The 12,597-nt window shown below is 39.2% G+C and overlaps 1 protein-coding gene across 1 annotated transcript in view; it reads right to left on the bottom strand.

Moving 5' to 3' along the window:
* Window positions 1-12,597, bottom strand: part of LOC114457054 (protein arginine N-methyltransferase 3-like) — a 76,688-nt gene that overhangs the window by 15,368 nt on the left and 48,723 nt on the right. The window contains exon 13 of the mRNA XM_028439091.1: window positions 10,939-11,025. Within this exon, the coding sequence (XP_028294892.1) occupies window positions 10,939-11,025 (87 nt within the window). The remainder of the gene's footprint in view (window positions 1-10,938; window positions 11,026-12,597) is intronic.

Below are 12,597 nucleotides of genomic sequence, written 5' to 3'. Positions count from 1 at the left end.
CTCAACATGCACAAACTGATGGAAGCTTTGTTTAATACAATTTCCATATCAATGATTTAATCAACTTTTATCAATGAGGACAGCCGGGGCAGCGCCAAAAGAAACAGAAAAAAAGAAAAACCCAAAGCCCATAGTGGATAAAATCACATGTCAACCTGATGCAATTATGGCTTTTAATGAACACTACAGAGAAGCTCGGCACGCGGGTAATTAGGAAATTAGACAGAATTACCGTACTTGTCAAGAAGAGAGAGAGAGAAAGAGGCAGGGATCATCGCAATCATGCCTTGCCGATGACATCGCCTTGTCAGCTTGATTGATTGTCATTTCAACAGCGAAATGGACAACAGAAATGTAGGCCATGGAGAGAAAGTTGCAAAAAGTAAACTAACAGGAATCCAATGGGTGGAGGGAAGCACAAATGCAACAGCCTTGGATGTAAAAGAATACAAATAAAACAAGTAAAATCTACACCAAGCTTTTCAAAGTATTGGTAATAAAAATAAAAAGGTTTCGATTTCCTTAAAATATCCTCTCAGCAACTCAAAATAAAAGACTTCCATGGATTAACTCACTCAATGCCATTCACGTAATATTAAGTCATTTCAAATCCAAACGCTCCATGCCAATGACGAGAAAACTCGTCGGCAATTACGTATTTCAAGGAGATTACTAGAAAACACCCAGGCGGAGGTACCTCATCAATATCTAAGCTGTAGTGTGATGTAGTGACCTCCTGGTGCCCTGAAGGTGGCAGCAGCGCACCTTTAGATGATTGATTAACGACTGATGCTACCATTAGCTAAGGAGGAAGAACCAGGGACGAGGGAGATTATGAAGTGATATTGTGAAGTATCCAGCAGCTCACAGCACCACATACAAACACAGAACATGTGTGGACTTCAGTTGATTAATGATAATGTTGCGATTGTGAGATTAAACCATCAACTAACTGGGCTAAACGGGTCATCTCTGCTTGTTGGGAGGAAGAGGAAGTTACATCTGTGTGATCGACGGTGGGCAGATACAAAATACAGTAAGCAAAACATTCAACTCTGAGCCAGATAGCAAAATAATAATAATTTTGCCATCAAAAGCCTTGTCTCAGTGTTGTTTTTTTGGTTTTTGTTTTTTAGTAAACCAATGTTCAGATGTTATAGTTTTCAATAAAGCAATAAAAAATTTTAAAAAATATGATTTTTTGGGGGGGAAAAAGCCTGTTTTCTCAGCTTTTTGCTGTGAAACTGGCGATTTGTGTATAACTTGCTCTATTCAACTGTCGTTTACGGAAGAACTAAACAAGCTACAAACAATTTTTTTTCCTGATGAAAGTAGAGACTTTAATCTTTTCAAAATCTGGTGTCAGCTTTCAGTTTGACTGAGTACAAAATATTCTGTGGTTCTTTAAAAATCAGTCAAAATGAGTTCAGAGGTTTGACAGATTAAAGTTCTTACTGGATTAAAAAGAAAGTCGATTACTAGTAGTACTAGTAAGATTTTGATTTGGTTTTTAGAGCACTGATAAAGCAGAATCTTCTACTAGTAAAGAGTTTTGTGTTACTAGTAGTACTAGTACACTTAAAACATGTTACTAGTACAAACTCAAAGCCTTATTTTACTGAGTACATATACTCCAAATCTGAGTATGAGTAGAACTTAAATGTGGTTAATATCACTGATTATTACTGACTAAATTTATGCTTTTTATAAAGACAGGTCATCGTGTGCACTTGGAGTCTGAAAGGATGTTGCATGTTGTACTAGATAATAACATGATTGATCTCAGATTACCTTAACAAAATGAAAAAGGTAAAAATTGTGACTCATAAAAACAAAACAAAAAACAATATAATTTGCAATCACACATTTTAGAATAGTAATAATAAAGTTCTTTGAGTGTAAACAAATGAAAAAAATTCTGTTTTTCATGCTCAATGTTCAGCTGTTCTCCAACCCCCACCCCAGTTTCGGAACCACTGCATTAAAGAGAGTGTCTAGATATTGAAACACAGATTTGGTAGCCATGGAATGGACAGGGGATGTATTCATGATCTTGTCAGTGGAATCAGTGGGATGGTAAAGGCAACAACCACTGGTCAGACAACACTGACTACAACAATCTGGACAGAAGACAGATGAAGCTACAAGTTCTTTAACTCATTTGGTGCCCACTGCTCTGGGAATAACTACATGCTATTCACCTGCTGCTGATTATGTTGGTCTTATGCTAAGTTTATCCACATGAATGCTAACTTGTCAGCCGAAAAGAGCTGCGTGTTTGCTAAAGAGAATCTAATGACACTGAAAGGATGAATAGTATGAAATTATGCAGCCTCCAGCTGATTAAAGCCTTCATCAGCCACTGGATGCAGGAGGAAGAGGGAGGAAGGGGGGGGAGAAGTAGAGGAGATGGAAAAAGGTGAAAAAGGGGAAATCTAAAGCCCAGAGACACATACACACTCACACAGCAAGAACAGGACACATCAGAATGAGAGCTTTTCATTCTCATCAGTGTTTAGCCTGGGGCTGTGGCTGTGTCACTGATAAGTGATGACAGTGGGCTTCCTCACGGCCCACAGAGGGGGCTCTGCTACACCACAGCTCTCCGGCCCCCGTTCTCTGAGAGGAACCGGGGAAAATTAATAATTATCATCATGGATAACACCAACAGGGAGCAATTCATCATCACTCTCGTCTCGCACAGCTATGTGTCAGCGAGCCGTGTGGCCTGGCCAGATACTATTATACCATGATGAGGAGGGGTATTCGACGGAAGGAGTCTCAGGGGCGGGTACAGGGGGAAGGGGAGGGGGGCAGAGGTGGGCGGAGAGGAGAGGGCTAATGCGCTTTTGATGGGGTTTATCCAGGCGTGGAGGCTTTGAGCACGACCACCTCGCCAACGCCATGGTGTGGATTTCCTCTTTGGTCCAACCTCCTCAGTCGCCTCTCTGAGATTCTCCAACCAAACGAGGGTGAGATGAAGCGCGACCCAGTGTTAGACACAGAGCACCTTAGGATGGCATTTCTCATTCTGGACATGAATCAATTAAACTGTGCAGTAACAGGAAGAGCAGGCTGAAAGTCAAGGCTTAAATCTCAAAAATGGTGAAGCCCACCTCCTGAGACCTGGCAATGCATTGTGGGGGACATCAGTCTGCAATGTCTAAGTCAAGCACTATTTATTGTATCAACTTCAATCCCACTGTAATGACAACAGGACATCCTGGCCTTTCCAATGAGGCCTCACTTGTGGGGGTGTGGCAAAATTAACACATGGACTGTCTTTCCAAAATGGCTGGTATCTCAGCTTCCTCATTTTTTAAGACCAGGGGGATAAATTATCATTTTTCTTGCTGACATAATCCTAATGTTGTCAATAATCAACAAAACATAACTTTTAGTCTTTTTCCTTTGTAATAGACGGCAGGACTTGCTGTTTTTCACCGTTTTCCATACTTCAGGAATCAGAGGCCTGAGTGAGGCAGAACGGTTTTTGCTAAGAATTGTGGAGGAAGATTTAGATTTTGAGCTTATTAGGTTATTTGTACGAGTACTTGTGAGTTGTATATTGCTTTAAAGCTGCAGTATGTAGAATCGTGAGACTTGTACAGAACCAACCACGCTTCCCCCTCCCCTCCATGTTTTGAATCCTATCGTCCCTTACCGGCATCCTTGTGAACGTGCACAGCTGTGGAGCTCTTAGCGACTCTTTCTCAATGAGACATTATCTTGTGTTTTTGGATAGTTTTCCACATCCAGACTGCAAATGAATTGCGCATGTTCTCTCCACCTTGGACATGCATGTTTTAGGATTACAAGCCATTTAAGTGGGGCGGACTTAAAGCCCCACATACTGAGTCAGGAGGACCTCCATGAGTCTGGTATGAATGTGCCTTTAAACTGTTGCTTCACCACGTCGGTCCACATCACACTTATACTATCGTTGGTACGTGACACGCTTGACGTAAGTCGAGCAGCCAATAGTAACGCCCATAACAGCTCATGGACCACTCTGTGGAAAGTCTCTGATTGGCTGAAATCTAGCGTCAGACAGCTGAATTTCTAAAGTCTAAATATAAAGCCAAGGGAAGGAGAAGAGGTTCAATGTCCACACTTTGAATTACAATATGCTCAAAGGTTAGTATGGATTTTTGACCAAATAATAATAAACTTTATTTTTATAGCACTTTTGAAAACACATGTTACAAAGTGCTTTCCAAAGGAAGTTATACAATAGAAACTAAAATATATCAGTTTTGGTCAGAGATTAAAACAGTTTAAAAAACAGAGATATAAAAACAAGTTAGATGTTACTAAAAATCAGGGAAGGCTCTGCGATAAAAATTCTGTTTTAAGAAGTGATTTAAAAATTGTCTCAGAGTGATGCCAAATGATGATAAAAAACTTACATCCTGCAGCTTTAACCTACAGTGCTCCCTGGGTGCTCATAAATTTCATGCATGTTTTTTTTTTTTATAAATATGTGTTGATTTAAGTTTTAAAAAACAAAAAAAGCCCTTATTTATATAAAAGTGACAAACTATTGTTGAATTTAATGAGCAGTTTGGATTTATTCTAAAATAATCCTTTCTGTATCAGTTTATTGTATGATGTTAAAGCTGAATATTTGAATAACATTCTCCTTAATGCACTAAAAGTCCTCTTTGAATGTGAAAAGTATCTGTCCTGTCAGTTCAGAAGGCCATCGTTTTATCATCCACCCTTCACACCTATTTAAATATAATGAAAAGCAGGTGAAATATTAATGGCGGGCACTTCCTACTCATCACAGGCGCTACACTCGCGACATCAGCGGTGATGAACTATCAGTGTGGAAATTAATTACAGGCAGAAACTTATTCTCTCCTGCCAGGCCATCAGCATACATCTTCGGAGAGGACGAGGTTTTGTACGGTTGTGGTTAATGGATTCCTTTGAGGCCCGAACAAAAAGGAGGAACGCGGGATGGTGTAAAAACAGCTTTTTGCGGAAGTTTTCGGCACAGATCCACACACCGTAGACACTGGGTACACAAAGCATGTGAGATGTCAGGAGGCAAAGAAGGCAAAGGAGGAGGGGGGAGGGGGGGAGGATTTGTCTTGTGCGTGAATGGTGCAGACGCAGGGGTTGTGCTGTTCATTTAATGCAAGGTTAGGCAGGCTGAGCTGATGAATGGACTGTCGACAGGAGAACAAAAGCAGGCGCTCCATCATAGGACGGGAGATTCAGCGACGCTCTCTCTCCAACCCCCCCACCCCACCCCCCACCCCCCCAGAGCGCTGGTCCTGGAGCAGCTACCCCTTCATGCATTCAAAGCGTAACTATTACTGAGTAACTGACTACAGATCAGCATCTGAGTTACACACAGTCTGTAAGTCCTTCTCCAAGCAACATGAATGCTTTAGACCAGTGGTTCCCAAACAGGGGTACATGTACCCCTAGGGTTACAGGAGCAAATTGCAGGGGGTACTCGGAAAGATTTAACAGTTCATTTAAAAAATAATAAGTACAATTTTCCTTGGTTTTTTTAAGGCTATTTTTAGGACAAATTCACCAAAAACTATCAGTACTATTGCTCAATAAAATACTAGATTTTATTGTAATTTATTGAAACAGAATTATTTTATGCTGTAGAGGCCATTTTGTCACACTTCTGACTAGGAGTGTGACGATATCGCAATACGGCGATACATCGCGACATATCACGGTATTTTTCCGCACGATCAAAAATAACGATATGCTACCGCTAAGTATCGATATTTTTTTTTTTTTTTTAACTTTTTTTGCTTTTCCACTAAAATGTGCAGGTAGGTCTTCACAGAAATGTTGTCACTGTTTGTTGAAGGAACCAATATATTGTTTACTGGAATATTGCATCATAATGGTGTCACTGGTAAGAAAGACCCTATTTATTGTTTACATAAAGCACTATTGGAGATACTTATTCGTTTACATTGGTATGTTGACACTTATTTACAGAAATATTGTACTAAAATAGTGTCACTGTTCATAGGACACTTTTTCAATTTATTGTCTTTCAGAGAAATAAAACAAAAATTGTATTTTTTCACTTAATCTTTTTTTTCTTATGTAATAGAATATCGCAGATTGATTTCTGACCAATAAATCAATAATCTCAGTATTGTCATATCGTGAGATAATCGTTATCGTGAGCTTTGTATTGCGTATCGTGAGGTACCCAGAGGTTCCCACCCCTACTTCTGACAATAGGAGACAAAAATTAGCTAAATTTTACATATAGGAGAACATGTTTACTTACCATTGAAGTCATCACTATAAAGTGAATGGTATTTAAAAAAAAAATAATCCACTCTTTGTTTTTAAAATGTAGATTAAGCACTAGGGAACCAATGTTGGAGACACAGTTAAGGGTTTAGGGGAGCATGTTGTTCCACAAAAAATAATGTAAAATCATGGAGAGGGTACTTAAGAGAGGACGCATGATGCAAAAGATTGAGAACCACTGCTTTAGACGAGTGGATACCATATACAACACCTTGAAACAGTTCATTAAAAACGCTCAACGCTGATAAATCAGGTTGTGCCGCTTAATACTTATTCTACACCGTAAAATGTACAAAAACACACAACGTGAGGGATGTTCCACGAAAGGCGGAGGTAATCAAGAGTAAAAGACAAACTTCTTCATTCAATCATCATCAATCTTCAGCTGCAGATGAGCCAAAAACACAGAAAGGACTCAAGATCCTAGAAATAGAAACTGGATGTTTTCAATTACAGCACAGAAAAATGAGAGGATGTTTACAAATCCCATTAAATCTGCCAGCCGTATACCCAGGGTGCACGGGCCAGATAATAACCACCTATTGATTATCCATTAAACCAATACGCCAGACGGTGCAGTGCAGCTGAAAAACAAAGCTTCTGCAACACAATGAGCTACACAAACATCACTTCACACACACCACGCAACATCACAGGCTGCTATAGGGAGGCTGGTTTAGACTGAACATGTGACTCAGACTGTCATGTTAGCAGTGGTCTACCAAATAGACCCGTAAAGCATCCTCAGTGCATGGACATCTCACCTGACCCTTATTAAGGGCAAGTTCTTCACTTTTGTTTTGCACCCATTGGTCACAAACGTCCACACAAAAAATATAAATTGCAAACACAAAGTTACATTTAATTTTTAAATATTAATTCAAATTGTTTTTGAACAGAGCAGAAAATCTTCCCAGGCTCATGTGTCTGTGTCCAAATAAAATATATACCCATGTTTCCTGAAGAAAATGCAAGTGAGGACGCATGTGCTGATATTTACGGCTGAACGCTCTATGAAATAATGCAGAAGATATGATGAAAACAGTTGAAATGGGTTGGAAAAACATAGATATAGGCTATAACGTGTTGGAAAAGAAAGATGCAGGAAAGCAAAAAACTCAAGAAAGTAGAATTAAGATGAAACACATTAACAAGTTAAAGGATCTGAAACATTCTCAATAAAGTTGAAAAAAAACTGAAGAAGTTCACAGAGTTGAAAAAAAGGTAAAGAAAGTCGGAATTGCGCATTCTGGAGGTGAAACGCAGGTCCCTGCGATGGACTGGCGCCCTGTCCAGGGTGTACCCCCACCTAGCGCCCAGTGTAAGTCGGAGATAGGCACCGGCAGACCCCCGCGACCCTGAAATACAGGAACAAGCGGGTCTGAAAATGGATGGATGGCAAAACGCACAATTTTTGGAGCGAAAAAAAAGTCTTAATTAAATTCAAAAAGTGGTACCAGCAGAGATGTTTTAAATTTATTATTATTAATAATAATAATAATAATAATAATAATAATAATAATAATAATAATAATAATAATAATTCATTGGATTTTATAAACCATGTTTCATAGACACTCAAAAGCTTCACATTGATGTGCATTATTCTTTCACTCCACACACGGTGGTAAGCTACAATTGTAGCCACAGCTGACAGAAGCGAGGCAGCCATAGTGCGCCATCGGCCCCTCCCACCACCACCAACACACTACATTCATACTAGGCAATGTGGGTAAAGCACCTTGCCCAAGGACACAACGACAATGACTTGGCTAGAGTGGGATTCGAACCCCCAACCCTTCGGTTATTGGACGACCCACTCTGCCACACCTTAAATAAACAAGAGTGAGACGCTCTTTTAGCAGAGTAAACAAGCAACATGACGACTCGTCTGCTTGAATCTTTTCTGAATAATAGGAGTAAAACCCAACAAAACCAAACAAAAAACCCAATAAAAAGAATACTACATAATAATACATCTCTAAAATAAGTTTACAAATTATTATTACATGGTTCCCACACTTTTTTCACAATGATTCTTCAAAAATTTTCCAAAATGTATTACCAAATTTCCAAGACTTAGTGCTAAACCACTAAGATCTATTCAAGAAAAATGAGTGGGCCTTTCCAGTGTAACAGTAACTAGTGTAACAGATCTCATAATTATGACTTCCTATTTTTTTAATTATTTTATTTTTCCTAGTTTAAAAAAACATTTTTTAAAAAAATTACTGTCGGGAATGGAACGGGTTTCCGTAGCTTCCATACTAAACAGTGTTCATTTTGTCGACTAAAGATTTTCGTCATAGTTTTCGTCGACTACATTTTTAAAAAAGTGACAATAACTCGGCTATGACTCGTTTGAAAAAAATAAAAAAAAAAACACTGGTAACAAAAACTATGTCAATAGATGTTTGTATTTGAATCTGTATGTTTGTGTTCACAAACAATAAATGGTAAATGCAAAAAAAATGCAATGTTAACGTCATTTATTCATTTTTTTTACTTTGTCTGTACATGTTGTCAAAGGTCAACACTACAAGAAGTGAAATCTTTTGAAGAAAGCAATGCATGTTTTGTTATTGCAATTAAATAAATTAATTTATTTCATTGCATAATTATTGCATAATTGTGTCAAATAAAAAGAATAAAACTAGACTATAACTGAAATAGTACAGTAATTGCCTTTGACACCCATTTTTTTGGCAATATTTTTAAAATAACAATGCATCAGATATTGAATGTAACACTAAACAACAACTAACTAAGTGCTACTGTGTTTAATTATAAGATTACAATTTCAATTTGCGGACACATTTATTAAAAGCGATGTGCAGCACAAGGTGTGAGAGTTAAGGGACTTGCTTCACGTCCAATAGTAACAGCAAAAGTTGGATTTTAAACGTTAAAATAAAATAGGCTATATTTCCAAATTGAACTTTTCCTAAACAGTAAAATTATCCAATGTCTTTTCAAGACTGGAAAGTCATTATTCCATAACTTTTCCAGGAATTTCATGACCGTGGGAACCCTGTTACCATCACACAATGGTTACGTGCCTGTAAGACGTGCTCACTAAGGGCTTCATTCTCCCATGTGTGTAAGTCCAAAAAACCACACAGCGACGCTGTTTCTGGCTGTGCTGTTCTACCCCTGTACTTAAGTCTGCCTCTGCGCGCCTTCATCCCAGTTACGCACTCTGGGTGGAGCATCCCTGAAATGTGGGTGTTCCCATTTCAAATCTGGCTTTATGCGCATTCTCCGGTGTGCGTAAGTTCTTTTCCTCTTACGTTCTTCAAACCCTGGAATAAGTGCAGCGCCCCCATGAGGTGAAACATTATATTGCACTAGAAATATGGCCTTAGTTATATTTGAAGCCACAATGACTCGTGCGTCGTGCAGCAGCAGCTGTGATCACTCAGCTGCTGCTGCGCAATTAATTAAAACACTGACAAACACAGACTTCTGTCCACGTTGGTCACAGTGATTCAACTATTTTCATACTATGTCCGACGTAAAGTCACAGTTTGATCCACTACAGAGTGAAACAAGCTGTCATATGCGGATGAGGACGGACCACAAACTGTTCCCACACATATTTTAATGAGGCTCAGCTCAGGTCGCGTTAAAATATTAATATTTAAAACTGCGTATTATGGAAGCCAATAGTTGTGTTTCACTGCAAACATCCCTCTGTGTTAAAGCAGGACGCTCTGCGGCCGCATTATTTCCTCATATCTCCAGCTCATCTAACTAGGTCACGCTTTACAGTGATGATGATTGATGATCAAGGAGGGAGATTTGAACTGTGACTCAGTCACACTGCAATATTCTGATCAATGATCTGATCAAATCAACCTGTAACATTGTTTATCAATGAAGGCATTTCAAATTAAAAGTGAATTTGATCATTTTCACGGATTCTAATGACATTTACAATCGTTGGGAGAAGTCCAGGTTCCGTGATTTCTAGACAGCCCAAAAAAGATGACATCACCGCCTCCTTTCCTTCAACCCGCCTTCATTCACACATACGCACTTTTGGTCTACCTTACGCGTGGTGGGCGTGTCAGCAGCCTGGACCGGAGAATACACATAGGAAAGAAGCGCGTAACTGCAGGCATGCAAAAAAGCGCTAAGTCCAGACGGGAGAATAGACCCCATAGACAATAAAACATTATCATGTGTTTTCGAAAAAACAAATGAAGGCATAGAATCTATATCTGACATGTGAGTGGGTCACATTTACTACACTGTGTGACACAGTCACATCAGACTCTCTGATTCCATTTCAACCTCTAATGAACGTCCATGAGACAGACGTACTCCAGAATGTAGAGAGATGATCCTTCAACGTTGTGATAAATGTTTCTCTGTAGTTTGTGAGGCTTGGTTTCTTTAACACAGCAGCTCTGATGAATGGCCACTACACACAGTGGATGTGCAGCTTTCTGATATTTGACAAGTCTTTCATAAATAAAGCACTGTTATAAAATATACATAAATCTATCAAAGCTGCACAATTTTAACGGTCTTAAAGTGTTTGTAAAGTCATAACGAATGAATTAAAAAATCATCATTTATATAAGTGGGTAGTGCTAGCACAGTGTGATAATAAAGTAAATGTGTTACCGTGCATTCAGTGGTCTTTGTCATCTTCAAGCAGAAATCTGAAACAAACTCCAGGTCAGACAGAATCACACTGTTGCAGTCGATTGTCTGTAAAAGATCCAACAATTCACTGGTTCACACATGTTATGTAACACAACACAGAAGACACAAATAACACCTAAATAATACACATGTTTAATGATGTGTTTTTAATTAAAGGCAGGACGATATGTTATGCGAGAAGCAACATTAAAAAGTTCCATGTTTCTTCAGGGGTAGAAGTGATGTCACCAGATTGTTATTTTTTTTTTTTTTTTTGGACTCTCATTGAACCTGTAGAAACCATAGAACCCTTATTCGATCTATTTAACCCTTAGAACCCAGTGCCTCTTACACTAGGGTCTTGTACTGTATTTAACCTGCTGAGCTAAAGCTGCGTCTATGTTGTGCATAAAAGGATTTAAAAACAATTTCTTTGATTGGTTTTAAAAGTTAAATTGTGAGGGGAAAGGATCGATTTTATAAGTGGTTATCAGCCATTATATTTATTGGATTGACTGTGAAATATTCCACAGCATTATTATTTAGGGAAGTTGTTGTTAAGACGCTGACTTGATACTAAATTTGGGCTGTATGTAGCGCCTCAACTGAAACCATACATAAACATAGATTTCACAGAAACTCTGGCAATGAGCTTTAAGCTTTTTGTCACAGATTGCAAACAATGTTTGGTTATTTCCTGTATTTTAATCTAGTTTTTAATTTATTATGAAATATGATGTTACTTGTTCCCGATTGAAAATGTGTTATTTGTCAGTAATGTTGGGGGAAATGGGCGCCACAGCTGGAGCTTGAGAATTCACCTTTGTTCAAAGTGGGGAACACCCAAAAAAGTTTGAGAACCAGTGCTTTTGGGGCTCCGACCAAACAGGGACTGATCCAAGGATGCTCGGCCAGGACATGAAAACTACCAAAGACACATATGACGCTCTCACATACTGTACACCTGCTACACTGTGGCCATCACAGACCATCAGTTAACATAGTTTAAATCAAACTTGTCCATTTGTTCAGTTAAACATCTTTGTCTGTTAAAGAGGGGGGGGGAAGTGCACACACATCTGTTTAGCAGGAATTTATAATTCCATGAGAGGGCTCTCAATTTTACGGAGTAGCAGCCAGCCTTAATGGAATGTTATTGGATCGTATCATGCGGAGGCAATAGATGGGAGTCCTTGTAATTTGGGAAGAGGGGCTGTCCATTTGTCACTGGAGGGGAGAAGCTATTGATTAGAGGATTCAAATTCCATTACATCTTAGCGCTAGCCTCATTCATCACATTCTCAGACGGGTGGAGGGTGAAGCGCTCATACACCAAAATACTCTGAAATGGAATGTGTGGCTTTTCGATGTGGGGACTATCTGGTGTTGAGTGTTTTTATCTCTGAGTAACGCGTGTGCTCTCCCATCATCTGGGTGAAAACCGCTCTATCCGCAGGAGGTTGAGTGGGAAGAAGTTTCCTTAACAGGAACTTAAACGGGGATTAAACTGATCAATCATCCAGTGCCTTAGCACAGCTGCAAACACACCAATCGCTGAGTTTTAGGGTGCTAACGCTTCCGTGACACCCGAGTGCCGAGCCTGTTTTGTGTTTTAACAGCTCGAAGAGGGAAAACTCT

Source organism: Gouania willdenowi, chromosome 3, assembly GCF_900634775.1.
Source record: "Gouania willdenowi chromosome 3, fGouWil2.1, whole genome shotgun sequence".
Lineage (NCBI taxonomy): Eukaryota > Metazoa > Chordata > Actinopteri > Blenniiformes > Gobiesocidae > Gouania > Gouania willdenowi.
The sequence above is the reverse complement of the archived record's forward strand: the minus strand, read 5'-3'. Positions and strand labels throughout refer to the sequence as shown.